At 40.7% G+C, this 19,988-nt stretch overlaps 1 protein-coding gene across 3 annotated transcripts in view; it reads left to right on the forward strand.

Annotated features, from left to right (window-relative positions):
- The window catches only part of LOC136886824 (histamine H2 receptor), a 235,128-nt gene extending 218,668 nt beyond the window's left edge, over window positions 1-16,460 (forward strand). For all 3 annotated transcript variants that reach the window (XM_067159662.2, XM_067159660.2, XM_067159663.2), the window contains 3 exons: window positions 984-1,296; window positions 1,762-1,933; window positions 15,119-16,460. In XM_067159662.2, the coding sequence (XP_067015763.1) occupies window positions 984-1,296; window positions 1,762-1,933; window positions 15,119-15,520 (887 nt within the window). In that variant the 3' untranslated portion in view covers window positions 15,521-16,460. The remainder of the gene's footprint in view (window positions 1-983; window positions 1,297-1,761; window positions 1,934-15,118) is intronic.
- Window positions 16,461-19,988: the final 3,528 nt, after the last annotated feature.

The following is a 19,988-nucleotide window of genomic DNA, read 5'->3' on the forward strand; positions in this document are numbered from 1 at the left end:
GTCGAGGTGTGTGTCGCTATTTCTTGCTACTGGTTGTACACGGACAGAGAGGGCAAGGCTATGACTGGGAAGGAAATGACCATGGCCTTAATTAAAGTACAGCCCCCAGCATTTGCCAGGTGCAGAAAAACATCTTCATGGCTGCCGACAGTGGGGTTTAAACCCACATGCTCACAGCTACATAGCCCGAACTGCTCAGCCTCTCTCTACGTAGCTAGTAATAGAGATATGCCATACCTAGACACTATAACTCAGCTGAAGTTTAGGGATATATCAAAAGTCTAAGTTTCTCTAATTATTAAGTTGTATTTGTTGTATATACCCAGTATTTTTGTTAAATCATCTCTGAATGGGTGCGTATTCTCTCATGAAAACTATTACGTTTCATTTTTGTAACACCCATTGCAGTGTCTCAGTTCTGTCCGTAGCCATGAATGGACTCGCAAACAACAGTACTTGTTCGTAAATAGGAATTGACTTTATAATTAGTTTGGCTGCGACACAAAAGTCTGTCGTTACCTTGGAGTGTTCTTAAGGATAGGATTATAGACATGATTTGGGCTTATGGCGTGTCAAGAAAGTAAAGGTGAAATTCTACGTGTTTCGCGTAGAACTTCACGTCTGTTCACTTCTCCAATAATGAAATTTGAATTTAGACGTTAATGGAAGTGGTACGTTCATTTGTCACCAGATGGCTCACCGTATGCGGTACAGCACGTACCACTTTCACGTCTAAATTCAAACTTCATTCTTGGAGAAGTCTTCCTTCTGAAGACACAGAGCAAAGTTCTCTACGAAACGTAAAGAATTTCACCTTAGTTTTTTGATACGGCATAAGTTGGGACCGTGGAAGCATCAATGGTATACTTTTTAGTTGGAGTGTCTTAGGAACATCTAGTACTAGTTATGATGACAGTTCTCATCTGTGATTGGAGGGAACAGCATTATTTGATTCCTAGACTTTGTAGTGTTTAACATTCCAGGGATGATGGTCGGCTCTTGGACTATGGCTCTCGTATTTGGAGCCATGGCAGCTCTGGACCCTCCACGCGGGATGGGATCTGCCAGTCTGTGGCAGTCCTGTGGCGGCGTTCCCAACCCGTCTACCCTCTATCGTGCTTCATTTGTAACAATCTACTCCCTTCTGGTGTTCGTGCTGCCCTTCGGTGCTCTCGTCTGGATCTACAGAAGGATCTATGCTGCCGCGCACCATAACAGTCAGCGAGCTCGCAAGGCGGGCAGTGTGGACGACTACCAGCCCGTGTCTCGTTCAGCCAGCGTCCGCAGCACTTCCAGGTAGGCTCTCTATTCTCTCGGGATGGTAGTATAGAAGGTGATGCAATGAATTCCCAGTAAGGAAGAAAGCTCCGAGATGAAACTATCTTTAGCCCAGTCTGTCTTCAGACCAGCTTACAGTACTGGATTGAAATCTGTAGAGATCAGGATATCTTATTCATAAGTTGGTAGTAAGTAGTGAAAATGATTGTTGGTGGGGGCAATGGCAGGAATGAGAAGAAAAAGGCTAAGCTAGGAATGAACTCAATTGATGAAGCGGTGCACTTGAACTGGCTTCAGTGGCCTGGTCATGTGAGGTAAATGAAAGAGAATAATGGAGAGTAATAGAAGTAGAGGCCTCAGAACTATTTACAAATAGAGGATTGTGGAGAAGTATAGTTAACTCACTGGGGCTTTCAGACTGAATGCTGAAAGTGTATTTTATGTTCCATAACTGTGATGTAATGTTCGTGGGTTCTGTTCCAGCTCTATAGTAAGCTCGCTGCGCTGCCGACTATCCAACGCTAGCGTCTTCCTGCGTTACCGGGAGGAGACCCGCGCAGCCCGAGTGTCCGCCCTAGTCATTGTGATGGCGCTGTTCTGCTGGCTGCCCTACGTCGCCGTATTAGGTCTACGAGCAGCCACGCCCGATTCCAAGGTGAGGTTCTGTACATGTCTCTGTGCTACAAGAAGTAAGAGGTGAGGTTCTGTACATGTCTGTGTGCTACAAGAACTAAGAGGTGAGGTTCTGTACATGTCTCTGTGCTACAAGAAGTAAGAGGTGAGGTTCTGTACATGTCTCTATACTACAAGAAGTAAGAGGTGAGGTTCTGTACATGTCTCTATACTACAAGAAGTAAGAGGTGAGGTTCTGTACATGTCTGTGTGCTACAAGAACTAAGAGGTGAGGTTCTGTACATGTCTCTGTGCTACAAGAACTAAGAGGTGAGGTTCTGTACATGTCTGTGTGCTACAAGAACTAAGAGGTGAGGTTCTGTACATGTCTCTATACTACAAGAAGTAAGAGGTGAGGTTCTGTACATGTCTCTATACTACAAGAAGTAAGAGGTGAGGTTCTGTACATGTCTCTGTGCTACAAGAAGTAAGAGGTGAGGTTCTGTACATATCTCTATACTACAAGAAGTAAGAGGTGAGGTTCTGTACATATCTCTATACTACAAGAAGTAAGAGGTGAGGTTCTGTACATGTCTCTATACTACAAGAAGTAAGAGGTGAGGTTCTGTACATGTCTCTATACTACAAGAAGTAAGAGGTGAGGTTCTGTACATGTCTCTGTGCTACAAGAACTAAGAGGTGAGGTTCTGTACATGTCTCTCTGCTACAAGAAGTAAGAGGTGAGGTTCTGTACATGTCTCTCTGCTACAAGAACTAAGAGGTGAGGTTCTGTACATGTTTCTCTGCTACAAGAACTAAGAGGTGAGGTTCTGTACATGTCTCTATACTACAAGAAGTAAGAGGTGAGGTTCTGTACATGTCTCTGTGCTACAAGAACTAAGAGGTGAGGTTCTGTACATGTCTCTCTGCTACAAGAAGTAAGAGGTGAGGTTCTGTACATGTCTCTCTGCTACAAGAACTAAGAGGTGAGGTTCTGTACATGTTTCTCTGCTACAAGAACTAAGAGGTGAGGTTCTGTACATGTCTCTATACTACAAGAAGTAAGAGGTGAGGTTCTGTACATGTCTGTGTGCTACAAGAACTAAGAGGTGAGGTTCTGTACATGTCTCTCTGCTACAAGAACTAAGAGGTGAGGTTCTGTACATGTCTCTATACTACAAGAAGTAAGAGGTGAGGTTCTGTACATGTCTCTCTGCTACAAGAACTAAGAGGTGAGGTTCTGTACATGTCTCTCTGCTACAAGAACTAAGAGGTGAGGTTCTGTACATGTTTCTCTGCTACAAGAACTAAGAGGTGAGGTTCTGTACATGTCTCTATACTACAAGAACTAAGAGGTGAGGTTCTGTACATGTTTCTCTGCTACAAGAACTAAGAGGTGAGGTTCTGTACATGTCTCTATACTACAAGAAGTAAGAGGTGAGGTTCTGTACATGTCTCTCTGCTACAAGAACTAAGAGGTGAGGTTCTGTACATGTCTGTGTGCTACAAGAACTAAGAGGTGAGGTTCTGTACACGTCTCTATACTACAAGAAGTAAGAGGTGAGGTTCTGTACATGTCTCTATACTACAAGAACTAAGAGGTGAGGTTCTGTACATGTCTCTATACTACAAGAAGTAAGAGGTGAGGTTCTGTACATGTTTCTCTGCTACAAGAACTAAGAGGTGAGGTTCTGTACATGTCTCTATACTACAAGAAGTAAGAGGTGAGGTTCTGTACATGTCTGTGTGCTACAAGAACTAAGAGGTGAGGTTCTGTACACGTCTCTGTGCTACAAGAAGTAAGAGGTGAGGTTCTGTACATGTCTGTGTGCTACAAGAACTAAGAGGTGAGGTTCTGTACATGTCTCTATACTACAAGAAGTAAGAGGTGAGGTTCTGTACATGTCTCTATACTACAAGAACTAAGAGGTGAGGTTCTGTACATGTCTGTGTGCTACAAGAACTAAGAGGTGAGGTTCTGTACATGTCTGTGTGCTACAAGAAGTAAGAGGTGAGGTTCTGTACATGTCTCTCTGCTACAAGAACTAAGAGGTGAGGTTCTGTACATGTCTGTGTGCTACAAGAACTAAGAGGTGAGGTTCTGTACATGTCTCTATACTACAAGAAGTAAGAGGTGAGGTTCTGTACATGTCTGTGTGCTACAAGAACTAAGAGGTGAGGTTCTGTACATGTCTGTGTGCTACAAGAAGTAAGAGGTGAGGTTCTGTACATGTCTGTGTGCTACAAGAACTAAGAAGTGAGGTTCTGTACATGTCTCTATACTACAAGAAGTAAGAGGTGAGGTTCTGTACATGTCTCTATACTACAAGAACTAAGAGGTGAGGTTCTGTACATGTCTGTGTGCTACAAGAACTAAGAGGTGAGGTTCTGTACATGTCTGTGTGCTACAAGAAGTAAGAGGTGAGGTTCTGTACATGTCTCTCTGCTACAAGAACTAAGAGGTGAGGTTCTGTACATGTCTGTGTGCTACAAGAACTAAGAGGTGAGGTTCTGTACATGTCTCTATACTACAAGAAGTAAGAGGTGAAGTTCTGTACATGTCTGTGTGCTACAAGAACTAAGAGGTGAGGTTCTGTACATGTCTGTGTGCTACAAGAAGTAAGAGGTGAGGTTCTGTACATGTCTCTCTGCTACAAGAACTAAGAGGTGAGGTTCTGTACATGTCTGTGTGCTACAAGAACTAAGAGGTGAGGTTCTGTACACGTCTCTGTGCTACAAGAAGTAAGAGGTGAGGTTCTGTACACGTCTCTATACTACAAGAAGTAAGAGGTGAGGTTCTGTACATGTCTCTATACTACAAGAACTAAGAGGTGAGGTTCTGTACATGTTTCTCTGCTACAAGAACTAAGAGGTGAGGTTCTGTACACGTCTCTATACTACAAGAAGTAAGAGGTGAGGTTCTGTACATGTCTCTATACTACAAGAACTAAGAGGTGAGGTTCTGTACATGTCTCTATACTACAAGAAGTAAGAGGTGAGGTTCTGTACATGTCTCTATACTACAAGAACTAAGAGGTGAGTTCTGTACCTGTCTCTGTGCTACAAGAAGTAAGAGGTGAGGTTCTGTACATGTTTCTCTGCTACAAGAACTGAGAGGTGAGGTTCTGTACATGTCTCTATACTACAAGAAGTAAGAGGTGAGGTTCTGTACATGTCTCTATACTACAAGAACTAAGAGGTGAGGTTCTGTACATGTTTCTCTGCTACAAGAACTAAGAGGTGAGGTTCTGTACACGTCTCTATACTACAAGAAGTAAGAGGTGAGGTTCTGTACATGTCTCTATACTACAAGAACTAAGAGGTCAGGTTCTGTACATGTCTCTATACTACAAGAAGTAAGAGGTGAGGTTCTGTACATGTCTCTATACTACAAGAACTAAGAGGTGAGGTTCTGTACATGTCTCTATACTACAAGAACTAAGAGGTGAGGTTCTGTACATGTTTCTCTGCTACAAGAACTGAGAGGTGAGGTTCTGTACATGTTTCTCTGCTACAAGAACTAAGAGGTGAGGTTCTGTACATGTTTCTCTGCTACAAGAACTGAGAGGTGAGGTTCTGTACATGTTTCTCTGCTACAAGAACTAAGAGGTGAGGTTCTGTACACGTCTCTATACTACAAGAAGTAAGAGGTGAGGTTCTGTACATGTCTCTATACTACAAGAAGTAAGAGGTGAGGTTCTGTACATGTCTCTCTGCTACAAGAAGTAAGAGGTGAGGTTCTGTACATGTCTCTATACTACAAGAACTAAGAGGTGAGGTTCTGTACATGTTTCTCTGCTACAAGAACTGAGAGGTGAGGTTCTGTACATGTTTCTCTGCTACAAGAACTAAGAGGTGAGGTTCTGTACATGTTTCTCTGCTACAAGAACTAAGAGGTGAGGTTCTGTACATGTTTCTCTGCTACAAGAACTAAGAGGTGAGGTTCTGTACATGTTTCTCTGCTACAAGAACTAAGAGGTGAGGTTCTGTACATGTCTCTGTGCTACAAGAAGTAAGAGGTGAGGTTCTGTACATGTTTCTCTGCTACAAGAACTAAGAGGTGAGGTTCTGTACATGTTTCTCTGCTACAAGAACTAAGAGGTGAGGTTCTGTACATGTTTCTCTGCTACAAGAACTAAGAGGTGAGGTTCTGTACATGTCTCTGTGCTACAGGAACTAAGAGGTGAGGTTCTGTACATGTCTCTGTGCTACAAGAAGTAAGAGGTGAGGTTCTGTACATGTCTCTATACTACAAGAAGTAAGAGGTGAGGTTCTGTACATGTTTCTCTGCTACAAGAACTAAGAGGTGAGGTTCTGTACACGTCTCTATACTACAAGAACTAAGAGGTGAGGTTCTGTACATGTCTCTATACTACAAGAACTAAGAGGTGAGGTTCTGTACATGTCTCTATACTACAAGAAGTAAGAGGTGAGGATCTGTACATGTTTCTCTGCTACAAGAACTAAGAGGTGAGGTTCTGTACATGTCTGTGTGCTACAAGAAGTAAGAGGTGAGGTTCTGTACATGTCTCTCTGCTACAAGAACTAAGAGGTGAGGTTCTGTACATGTCTCTATACTACAAGAAGTAAGAGGTGAGGTTCTGTACATGTCTCTATACTACAAGAAGTAAGAGGTGAGGTTCTGTACATGTTTCTCTGCTACAAGAACTAAGAGGTGAGGTTCTGTACATGTCTCTATACTACAAGAAGTAAGAGGTGAGGTTCTGTACATGTCTCTATACTACAAGAACTAAGAGGTGAGGTTCTGTACATGTCTCTATACTACAAGAACTAAGAGGTGAGGATCTGTACATGTTTCTCTGCTACAAGAACTAAGAGGTGAGGTTCTGTACATGTCTGTGTGCTACAAGAAGTAAGAGGTGAGGTTCTGTACATGTCTCTCTGCTACAAGAACTAAGAGGTGAGGTTCTGTACATGTCTCTATACTACAAGAAGTAAGAGGTGAGGTTCTGTACATGTCTCTATACTACAAGAAGTAAGAGGTGAGGTTCTGTACATGTCTCTATACTACAAGAAGTAAGAGGTGAGGTTCTGTACATGTTTCTCTGCTACAAGAACTAAGAGGTGAGGTTCTGTACATGTCTCTATACTACAAGAAGTAAGAGGTGAGGTTCTGTACATGTCTCTATACTACAAGAACTAAGAGGTGAGGTTCTGTACATGTCTGTGTGCTACAAGAACTAAGAGGTGAGGTTCTGTACATGTCTCTATACTACAAGAAGTAAGAGGTGAGGTTCTGTACATGTTTCTCTGCTACAAGAAGTAAGAGATGAGGTTCTGTACATGTCTCTCTGCTACAAGAAGTAAGAGGTGAGGTTCTGTACATGTCTCTCTGCTACAAGAACTAAGAGGTGAGGTTCTGTACATGTCTCTCTGCTACAAGAAGTAAGAGGTGAGGTTCTGTACATGTTTCTCTGCTACAAGAAGTAAGAGGTGAGGTTCTGTACATGTTTCTCTGCTACAAGAAGTAAGAGGTGAGGTTCTGTACATGTCTCTATACTACAAGAACTAAGAGGTGAGGTTCTGTACATGTCTCTCTGCTACAAGAAGTAAGAGGTGAGGTTCTGTACATGTCTCTCTGCTACAAGAACTAAGAGGTGAGGTTCTGTACATGTTTCTCTGCTACAAGAAGTAAGAGGTGAGGTTCTGTACACGTCTCTCTGCTACAAGAACTAAGAGGTGAGGTTCTGTACATGTTTCTCTGCTACAAGAAGTAAGAGGTGAGGTTCTGTACACGTCTCTGTGCTACAAGAAGTAAGAGGTGAGGTTCTGTACACGTCTCTCTGCTACAAGAACTAAGAGGTGAGGTTCTGTACACGTCTCTATACTACAAGAAGTAAGAGGTGAGGTTCTGTACATGTCTCTATACTACAAGAACTAAGAGGTGAGGTTCTGTACATGTTTCTCTGCTACAAGAAGTAAGAGGTGAGGTTCTGTACACGTCTCTGTGCTACAAGAACTAAGAGGTGAGGTTCTGTACATGTCTCTATACTACAAGAACTAAGAGGTGAGGTTCTGTACATGTTTCTCTGCTACAAGAAGTAAGAGGTGAGGTTCTGTACATGTCTCTCTGCTACAAGAACTAAGAGGTGAGGTTCTGTACATGTTTCTCTGCTACAAGAAGTAAGAGGTGAGGTTCTGTACATGTCTCTATACTACAAGAAGTAAGAGGTGAGGTTCTGTACATGTCTCTGTGCTACAAGAACTAAGAGGTGAGGTTCTGTACATGTCTCTATACTACAAGAACTAAGAGGTGAGGTTCTGTACATGTTTCTCTGCTACAAGAAGTAAGAGGTGAGGTTCTGTACACGTCTCTCTGCTACAAGAACTAAGAGGTGAGGTTCTGTACATGTCTGTGTGCTACAAGAACTAAGAGGTGAGGTTCTGTACATGTCTCTATACTACAAGAACTAAGAGGTGAGGGTCTGTACATGTCTCTATACTACAAGAACTAAGAGGTGAGGTTCTGTACATGTCTCTCTGCTACAAGAACTAAGAGGTGAGGTTCTGTACATGTCTCTATACTACAAGAACTAAGAGGTGAGGTTCTGTACATGTCTCTCTGCTACAAGAACTAAGAGGTGAGGTTCTGTACATGTCTCTATACTACAAGAACTAAGAGGTGAGGTTCTGTACACGTCTCTATACTACAAGAAGTAAGAGGTGAGGTTCTGTACATGTCTCTATACTACAAGAAGTAAGAGGTGAGGTTCTGTACATGTCTCTATACTACAAGAACTAAGAGGTGAGGTTCTGTACATGTTTCTCTGCTACAAGAAGTAAGAGGTGAGGTTCTGTACATGTTTCTCTGCTACAAGAAGTAAGAGGTGAGGTTCTGTACACGTCTCTGTGCTACAAGAAGTAAGAGGTGAGGTTCTGTACACGTCTCTCTGCTACAAGAACTAAGAGGTGAGGTTCTGTACACGTCTCTATACTACAAGAAGTAAGAGGTGAGGTTCTGTACATGTCTCTATACTACAAGAACTAAGAGGTGAGGTTCTGTACATGTCTCTATACTACAAGAAGTAAGAGGTGAGGTTCTGTACATGTTTCTCTGCTACAAGAACTAAGAGGTGAGGTTCTGTACATGTCTCTATACTACAAGAACTAAGAGGTGAGGTTCTGTACATGTCTGTGTGCTACAAAAACTAAGAGGTGAGGTTCTGTACATGTTTCTCTGCTACAAGAAGTAAGAGGTGAGGTTCTGTACACGTCTCTGTGCTACAAGAACTAAGAGGTGAGGTTCTGTACATGTTTCTCTGCTACAAGAACTAAGAGGTGAGGTTCTGTACATGTCTCTATACTACAAGAACTAAGAGGTGAGGTTCTGTACATGTCTGTGTGCTACAAGAACTAAGAGGTGAGGTTCTGTACACGTCTCTGTGCTACAAGAACTAAGAGGTGAGGTTCTGTACATGTTTCTCTGCTACAAGAAGTAAGAGGTGAGGTTCTGTACATGTCTCTATACTACAAGAAGTAAGAGGTGAGGTTCTGTACATGTCTCTGTGCTACAAGAACTAAGAGGTGAGGTTCTGTACATGTTTCTCTGCTACAAGAAGTATGAGGTGAGGTTCTGTACACGTCTCTGTGCTACAAGAAGTAAGAGGTGAGGTTCTGTACATGTCTCTATACTACAAGAACTAAGAGGTGAGGTTCTGTACATGTCTGTGTGCTACAAGAACTAAGAGGTGAGGTTCTGTACACGTCTCTGTGCTACAAGAACTAAGAGGTGAGGTTCTGTACATGTTTCTCTGCTACAAGAACTAAGAGGTGAAGTTCTGTACACGTCTCTGTGCTACAAGAACTAAGAGGTGAGGTTCTGTACATGTTTCTCTGCTACAAGAACTAAGAGGTGAGGTTCTGTACATGTCTCTATACTACAAGAACTAAGAGGTGAGGTTCTGTACATGTCTGTGTGCTACAAGAACTAAGAGGTGAGGTTCTGTACACGTCTCTGTGCTACAAGAACTAAGAGGTGAGGTTCTGTACATGTCTCTATACTACAAGAAGTTAGAGGTGAGGTTCTGTACATGTCTCTGTGCTACAAGAACTAAGAGGTGAGGTTCTGTACATGTCTCTATACTACAAGAACTAAGAGGTGAGGTTCTGTACATGTCTGTGTGCTACAAGAACTAAGAGGTGAGGTTCTGTACATGTCTCTATACTACAAGAACTAAGAGGTGAGGTTCTGTACACGTCTCTGTGCTACAAGAACTAAGAGGTGACGTTCTGTACATGTCTCTATACTACAAGAAGTAAGAGGTGAGGTTCTGTACACGTCTCTGTGCTACAAGAACTAAGAGGTGAGGTTCTGTACATGTCTCTATACTACAAGAACTAAGAGGTGAGGTTCTGTACACGTGTCTGTGCTACAAGAACTAAGAGGTGAGGTTCTGTACATGTCTCTATACTACAAGAACTAAGAGGTGAGGTTCTGTACATGTCTCTGTGCTACAAGAACTAAGAGGTGAGGTTCTGTACATGTCTCTGTGCTACAAGAACTAAGAGGTGAGGTTCTGTACATGTTTCTCTGCTACAAGAACTAAGAGGTGAGGTTCTGTACACGTCTCTGTGCTACAAGAACTAAGAGGTGAGGTTCTGTACATGTCTCTATACTACAAGAACTAAGAGGTGAGGTTCTGTACATGTTTCTCTGCTACAAGAACTAAGAGGTGAGGTTCTGTACATGTCTCTATACTACAAGAAGTAAGAGGTGAGGTTCTGTACACGTCTCTATACTACAAGAAGTAAGAGGTGAGGTTCTGTACATGTCTCTATACTACAAGAAGTAAGAGGTGAGGTTCTGTACACGTCTCTCTGCTACAAGAACTAAGAGGTGAGGTTCTGTACATGTCTCTATACTACAAGAACTAAGAGGTGAGGTTCTGTACATGTCTCTATACTACAAGAAGTAAGAGGTGAGGTTCTGTACATGTCTCTATACTACAAGAAGTAAGAGGTGAGGTTCTGTACACGTCTCTATACTACAAGAAGTAAGAGGTGAGGTTCTGTACATGTCTGTGTGCTACAAGAACTAAGAGGTGAGGTTCTGTACATGTTTCTCTGCTACAAGAAGTAAGAGGTGAGGTTCTGTACATGTCTCTCTGCTACAAGAACTAAGAGGTGAGGTTCTGTACATGTCTCTCTGCTACAAGAACTAAGAGGTGAGGTTCTGTACATGTCTCTATACTACAAGAAGTAAGAGGTGAGGTTCTGTACACGTCTCTATACTACAAGAAGTAAGAGGTGAGGTTCTGTACATGTCTCTCTGCTACAAGAACTAAGAGGTGAGGTTCTGTACATGTTTCTCTGCTACAAGAAGTAAGAGGTGAGGTTCTGTACATGTCTCTCTGCTACAAGAACTAAGAGGTGAGGTTCTGTACATGTCTCTCTGCTACAAGAACTAAGAGGTGAGGTTCTGTACATGTCTCTATACTACAAGAAGTAAGAGGTGAGGTTCTGTACACGTCTCTATACTACAAGAAGTAAGAGGTGAGGTTCTGTACATGTCTCTATACTACAAGAAGTAAGAGGTGAGGTTCTGTACATGTCTCTATACTACAAGAAGTAAGAGGTGAGGTTCTGTACATGTCTCTATACTACAAGAAGTAAGAGGTGAGGTTCTGTACACGTCTCTATACTACAAGAACTAAGAGGTGAGGTTCTGTACATGTCTCTATACTACAAGAACTAAGAGGTGAGGTTCTGTACATGTCTCTCTGCTACAAGAACTAAGAGGTGAGGTTCTGTACATGTCTCTATACTACAAGAAGTAAGAGGTGAGGTTCTGTACACGTCTCTATACTACAAGAAGTAAGAGGTGAGGTTCTGTACATGTCTCTATACTACAAGAAGTAAGAGGTGAGGTTCTGTACATGTCTCTATACTACAAGAAGTAAGAGGTGAGGTTCTGTACATGTCTCTATACTACAAGAAGTAAGAGGTGAGGTTCTGTACACGTCTCTATACTACAAGAACTAAGAGGTGAGGTTCTGTACATGTCTCTCTGCTACAAGAACTAAGAGGTGAGGTTCTGTACATGTCTCTCTGCTACAAGAAGTAAGAGGTGAGGTTCTGTACATGTCTCTCTGCTACAAGAACTAAGAGGTGAGGTTCTGTACATGTCTCTATACTACAAGAACTAAGAGGTGAAGTTCTGTACATGTCTCTATACTACAAGAAGTAAGAGGTGAGGTTCTGTACATGTCTCTCTGCTACAAGAAGTAAGAGGTGAGGTTCTGTACATGTCTCTCTGCTACAAGAAGTAAGAGGTGAGGTTCTGTACATGTCTCTCTGCTACAAGAACTAAGAGGTGAGGTTCTGTACATGTCTCTATACTACAAGAACTAAGAGGTGAGGTTCTGTACATGTCTCTCTGCTACAAGAAGTAAGAGGTGAGGTTCTGTACATGTCTCTCTGCTACAAGAACTAAGAGGTGAGGTTCTGTACATGTCTCTATACTACAAGAACTAAGAGGTGAAGTTCTGTACATGTCTCTATACTACATGAAGTAAGAGGTGAGGTTCTGTACATGTCTCTCTGCTACAAGAACTAAGAGGTGAGGTCTGTACACGTCTCTATACTACAAGAACTAAGAGGTGAGGTTCTGTACACGTCTCTATACTACAAGAAGTAAGAGGTGAGTTTCTGTACATATCTCTATACTACAAGAAGTAAGAGGTGAGGTTCTGTACATATCTCTATACTACAAGAAGTAAGAGGTGAGGTTCTGTACATGTCTGTGTGCTACAAAAAGAAAGTGGTGAGGTTCTCTACATATCTCAACACCAGAGCCGCGAGTGTCCTAGTCTCTGCAGTGTAATACAAAGTGGATAAGATGGAACGCTCAAGGACTCGGGTTCTAAGTTCAGAATATATTATTCTGCTGACTCACTTTTAAAACTCCTTAAACCGCGGTTACTTGCGTCGTGAGTACGGTCTTAGTGAATTTACACAGATAAATTTTTGGTTGGGTGTAACGTTGGAGGAAGTGGACTTGAACACCGAAAGTGATGATAATGAAACAGACAAGGTTCATGAAAGTAAAAAAGAGAGTCTGAAAATTCTGAGGAAGAAGAGGCACTTTCGTTGATTGAAGCCATTTACTTTAGGAAAGGAATTACCAATGTTTGAACCCAGAAACAGTGTTCCAGGTCAGGTGCTGAAAGAACAGAAGTGATCACTGACTGTTATGATCGCTTATACTCCTCCTATCTCAAATTTGTTTAAATTTAAGCATTCGTGTTACCCCTTACTACGGCTTCTTGATACGGGGTTGGATGTTTTATGTCTGGATGCCCTTCCTGTGAATGAATGGATGACGGTGAGGAGGTGGGAGGAATCAGCTGTGGCCTGTGGAACTGTCCTGCATTTGCCTTGAAAGCCATTCTCAGGCAGCCGACAGTGGAGCTCGAACCTGCGCATCCCCCAAGTGCAGAGCTTCGTATTAACACGTATGGCCACTACACTCGCCCGTCTTCCTAAATAAATACCTGTCTCAAACTGACGTATTAAAAATACCTCCATCTTTATATGGGCATTAGCACTACGCTCACTAGCGATCAACGGCACACGTAAAGACCTGATCCCATTACTAGCATTTCTGTTAGCAGCACTTTTGGAGTTTTATATCCACAAGTGCGGTTATGTCTTTTGAATTAAGGATGGCTTCATGACCAAAGTTTCTGTATATTTCGTGATTCTGTGTGGTAATTAAGCTTCTGGCTGTATAAGATACTTTATAGCCCAGGTAAGTGAATTAATTTTCTCTTCCCAGTAATTTATTTTTTAAACAAATTTTACTTGGAATCGGTTCTTTCCCTTTAAAAGCCACATAATTTTGGTTTTCTGTATTGTCATAATCGTATTATGCTTAGATGCAATTTTGTTCAAATTGTGGACTGATCATTGCTGTAGGGCAATTAGAGCAACATCATCCGCAAACAAGTTGAGATTTTTATTTAACCACATTTCTCTTGCCTCCACGCTTTCATAACAGTATTCGTGTTAATTATAAAGCAGGGGAGAAAGTTCACATCTTCTATCAATGACTTCCATTCTGTCTCTGTATGGTCAATCCTAACTGATAATACATACATTATTCTGATATAAATATGCGGATTCAAACTGTCTTGAGTTAAAACTTCAGATATTCAAAACAAGTAAAAATACTAATTAAGAAAATATTAAATGAATATATACCGGTATATATTTTATAAGAACATCAGCACACGAACTGTACGTGACTGCAAGGATCCAGGATTTTACAAAAAACCGCTAGTAGATGTAATGTTACAACTTGGAAAAATATACATTTGAACAATAAAAACTGCTTGGACATTACAGAGTGCAACACAAGGTGGCCTAGATTTACACATTAAGGTGGTGGAGCACAATGCTTAATGTACTGTATTGACTGTGTGACCGAATTTAAAAAGAATGATACATTTCTAACTGGTAAATAGTTATTCCTTCATTGAGTTAAATTATCAATGTACATTACTAAATAAAGTCAAAACACATTGAGAAAGGAAAGCAGCTTTAGCAATGATGACAAAAACAAATATAGTATAGAAGTTCTAGATTTTTACTAATTTCCTAATACCTGAGAACTGAACTTAATTTCAGATACTGTTTTATTTAGCCATACTGTTCCTTGTAAACTGTAACAAGCTAATGTGACTGCTGCAACTCATGTAGGTATGGGCAGCAGCTGCATTGTGGTGGCAGTCCTGCAATCGAGGGGAGGCCCTGGGTTTTATTCCCAGCCAAGTCAGGGCTTTTTCTAGGTCCTCCTAGCCTACTTCAGAATAATGGAGGCGCTAACTGATGGTGCCGTTGGCTATCTCATTTCCACGATGAAAGGAAGTGTACATTGTCTCTAACACAACACTTCCATCCCGCCTCATACAACTCTTCTATATGTTCCATTGTTCCTTTCAATTATCTTTTCTCACCATGAAATGTATTTTGGCTTTCTCTTTGTTAGAAAACTTGTTCGGTATTATGATACCTGCTTTGAATGCTGGTACAAATTCAAGATGCTGTGGAGTCTAGTACCTTCTATCTATCTATCTATCTACCTGAAACAATCCTGTAACAGTTGCAAATTTGATATCTTTAAATAATTCGTTTTGAACTCATGTTTATTGTTTCATTGCCCTGCAGTTTGTGTACTGTATAACTACTGTACTGTTTCATGTTTCAGGCTGTGCCTCGCTCGATTGACGCCGTCACTGTGGCCCTGCTGTGTTCTTCGGCGATCATTTCCCCGGCACTGTTTGCTTTCCGCAGTCGCCGGATTCAGCGAGAGTTGCGAAAGATCTTGGGCATGCAAACGCGGAAGACATCCAGCAGCGTCACGACGAGGCGTCTAGCTCCGCCAAGACTTCTAGTCGCGTCGCAGATGGCCAGTGTCAGCGAAGGGAGTGCTCCAAGAACTCGCCCCTCTAGTGTTGACAAGTCTATGTGGAGAGTTGTCAGAACGAAATGGCACAAGCAAAGACTGGAAATTTCCAACATACCAAAGGTGGCTCTCACCGTCGAAAACTCGAGGAGTTCCTTCTCCAGTGGAGGAAGTACTCAGGGTACCACATCAACTGATGAGTAGAAGAACCAGCGTTGGTGATGTCATATGTTAACACAGTGCTTATGAGATTACATTCAGTGACTAGTGAGCACGTAGTGGTTGTGATATCGCACGACGTAAACAAATCACAGTTCTTGTGATGTCATATGTTAACACAGTGCTTATGAGATTACATTCAGTGACCAGTGAACAGGTAGAGGTTGTGATATCACGTCACATAAACAAGAAACAGTGACTGTGATATCACATGACATAAACAAGATACAATGGTTGTGATATCACATTACATAAACAAGTCACAGCGCTGTGATGTCGTATGTTAGCACAGTTCTTGTGGTGTCATACGTTAACACAGTGCTTGTGATGTCATATGTGAACACAGTGCTTGTGAGATTACATTCAGTGACTAGTGAACACGTAGTGGTTGTGATATCTCGTTACATAAACAAAACACAACGCTTGTCATGTCGTATGTTAACACAGTGCTTATGAGATTACATTCAGTGACTAGTGAACAGGTAGAGGTTGTGATATCACGTCACATAAACAAGAAACAGTGACTGTCATATCACATGACATAAACAAGATACAATGGTTGTGATATCATGCTACATAAACAAGTCCAAGGAATTGTGTAAATAAAAACACTAAAAGCTCCCTTAACATAGGTACACTTCTACCCCCATGACCCCAATAACTGACAGGTAGGCAGGACTACCAAATGTTCCATAGAAATACATGCTCAATTCACTAAACTCGTGATGACAATAGTTTCCACCCAGCACATTTCATTTAAAACTTGATTGTTTATATTTTCTGTTAAATATACGTTACCCATAAAAAAGAGCATTGCACGAACTTTGCCATCAACAGAACTGTTTTATAATCAAAATACGTAAAACCAAAAATCTTTATTTATAATATTCTTGTAAAATATTTCTTACTGCAACAATAATAACAATTTCAGAACTAAAAGTGTTTTATTCCATTCTGTTGTAGTAGCGTATAACCTAAATCTTGGAGTATCTGCTTAAGGTTATCTGTTAACTCGTTGAGTCTTCGCAAACATGTAGTATGTCTTCGGAATGTACACCGTGTTTTGCATGTTTTTTCATACTGGTTTAAGATGACGTTTGTAAGCTACGTACGTGTGCCAATCTAAATTAATAAGCTTATTATGTTTATTTACAAGCCTAAGAGTAATGTTACTAGTGTGTTTTACAGACACAGGATAATAAAGAACTACTAACGGTTTCTCACGAATAGTATAACCACTTTCCTCTGTAATAATAAAGTCGTGCAAGGTGTGTGAAGGTTGTTGATTACTATTCAAGTCTGTAATAATATTACAAGTTATGTTCACATGATGATTATCGAAGAGTGTTATAGGTTGATCAGACACGTAACGTACGTTCGGTATGAGCTCCGTTGGTGAAAATCCAAGCAATGGTCCAATCGAATCTGGTTGTGATTTGAAGTCAATCTTAAATGATTACTCAGTAACACATTTATGTGTGAAGTTGCTTACAGTATTTTAGAACTTGTAATTATGATTACTAAAACTCTCTAAAATGCTCACTCTTTTTCAACTATTGTTTCGCTTCTTGTACAGCCTTAACAATTCTTGCTACAGCACTAGCACCACCCAGCAAAGACCCTAAAGCTGATAGTCCAGCAAACAGCGCAGGAAGAAATCCTCCTCGTTTTGGTGCAGGAATAATCCGTGCACGTTTACAAAACATTGCTCTGCACTTTGGAGAAATTCTCGCTCTTGCTGCGCGTATTGCCTTAGTAATAGCTACAAGCGGATTGTGTTCCCCACGAATGGCTTTTCATGCAGCGTTTAGAACATCTTTCCATCCAACAGTTTTAGTATTTTTGCTTAATTCGTTTGGGTATTGTACCAGGAAATGATTGTGGGGCCAGAGCATGGGAAGGATCTCAGGTAGTGTTCGGTTTCTTATTGGAGCAGGTACAGTTCGGATAGTATCGCAGGGCGAATAATAGATGGTGAATCTTTTTGATAGAATTTATTAAAATATTCATAAAAAATCACCCTGCAATTGGAATTTCAAAATCAAATTTCCAGCCAATATTTTCCTAAAAGTGAAAAATAAAAGATCGATGCTATTATCTTCTGAGGCGTCTACTTGCTTAAGGATGTCCAAAATAAGTATTACCCTTTTATATATCATATAGATCCTACAGTTCATCTAATATAAATTCAAATACAAAAATATCACATTGCACCTTGAATTTTAAGAAGTTCATCACTTATCTGTGGCATGTGGCAAAGTACATCGGAACGCCTGTGCCCGACACTGTCGGACAGTATGGCCGTAACGCTGACATTTTTTACAAATAATGGGATTGAAAATAAAAGATTCTACATCAAGATAGACACTGTAAAGCGATACATAACGTGGCAGATGTTGTGAGCGTAAGACTACTTTGACCGATCCAGTGGGGATGTATTCAATAGTTTCATTGACAACAGCTTTACGTTGTAAACGCTGGACAGATTTAACCGTATAGTCAGATTTTAAATGTTGGAGGATAGACTCCTCAGTCAAGTTTCTATCTACCCCTCTTATAATACCAACATGAAAGATGCTTGTGTTGGGTATATATGCTCGGGCACGAATAGTTTCCAATAACGGATGACACAGAAATTTATTTGCTTGAACAGCATAATTGAGTTCGACTTGGAGCCGATTTCTGCCTTTACGTGTTATGGATTTTACTGGTATATTCCTATCATAAAAAAGACGGCCTAAGGTCATAGGGTGAAGTTCTCCAACATTTTGTCTGCTAAGGATTCCACTAAAACAATATAGGGTCCAGAATGTTCCCTTGTATGTGACTTTTGACTACTCTGCGTGGTTTGTTTGTCAGGACGCTGATCCTTAGCTTGATTATTCAAAGAATCATCTTCCATTTCCACCTCAACTTCATTATCAACCGTTAACTGCGAAACGTCCAACAGGGTCTCGGTCTATCACAAGTCGAGAACAGTAAGGATAGTAGCTCCATCTCTGGACGTAACTTCGAACTACCCTTGTGTATAGAGAATTGAGATGTCAAATTGAAAAATTACATGTCTACTGCTCTTGGCGGTTTAAGCATTGAAGCACTGAAGCATTTCTGAAGTTTGAACAAAGAGTGTCATTCATTTGTTATGATAACGATTTGTATCGTATTGTATCGTTTCTTATTGACATTTATTTAGTGTTACATTTCTTTCAAACATTTAGTGCATAATGAAGCCAGGTTCAAAAAGATCTGAAGTATGGAACAATTTCAAGAAATCACAGGAGCAAAAATATGTGACGTGTTTGGTGTGTAAAAAAGATTTTAAATATTTCGGAATTACTACAAACTTACAATTACACTTGCTAGACTGATTTTCAGCGACTTCTCGCTTTCGAGTGTGGTGCAACCTATCGTCAGATGCATGAAACTCATTTCGATTGTCTTATTTCCCTGTGCTTGCAAAGCCTACTAAGGGGAGTCTTAGGAGTTATGGACAACGATTTATGTCAAGCTTTCGTGATTTTAATCTATGATCTTCAATATCAATACCTAATTGGGATAAAAATCCTCGAGATTACATTTTCTTACGCCCGTTATAACCTGTCATGTAAGGCAGCGTTTTTGAAAAGTATTCTCGTAGTAGATTGATCAAGTCGCTCGCTCCGTAATAGAAGGTACGCAGGTTTTCATCGTATTTCTAATTTACATTTTAAAATGTATTTTCGTTCCCTGCCGTTGCTCTTAACTCTCTTTTACGCGCTTCCATATAGGCCCTACGTAGGCCTATATACACACACACATCATCTTTACGGACTGATTGCCTTTGAGCTTGCTATCTGCAGGCTTCTGTGAATTGATTAAGTATCTCCACGATGGTCTATTTGCAACTAGTTCTGTGACCTCGTTTAATTCCACATGCTTCCATTTATTGATAAAGCATTTCATTCTAATGTTTAACTTTATGAAGATAAAGTTGGAAGGTACTGTAAATGTAAAGAACTAATCGAGATAAATATCCATTCATAGGAAGAGGAATTCGGGAATGGAATAGTTTCCAATTTCTTCGAAATAATTTACAAGAAGACTATGTAAACAACTATTAGGGAATCTGCTACCTGGGCGACAGTCCTATGCGCTATTAATCTAACACCACTTTCTATAAGTACCGTAGCATACATATAAAGAAATTTCTTAGTTGACATAATATTGTGATTAAATATTTCAATGAAATATATTATTAACAAAAGAACGTATGAAACGAGGCATACAGATTAACACAACGCTAATAATGGAAATAAAAAAGATTCGTCATAATAAAACCTCGAACCTGAATACCTCGTATTATGAAGTAAGCATGGTAGCCATTACGCTACGAGAACACTTGAACAGCCCGGATACATACATTAAGTTATACCTCGTGTCTGAAAACTGAAAAAGTAGAAAATTAAAGCCCATT

This window comes from Anabrus simplex, chromosome X, assembly GCF_040414725.1.
Source record: "Anabrus simplex isolate iqAnaSimp1 chromosome X, ASM4041472v1, whole genome shotgun sequence".
NCBI classification, from domain to species: Eukaryota; Metazoa; Arthropoda; class Insecta; order Orthoptera; family Tettigoniidae; genus Anabrus; species Anabrus simplex.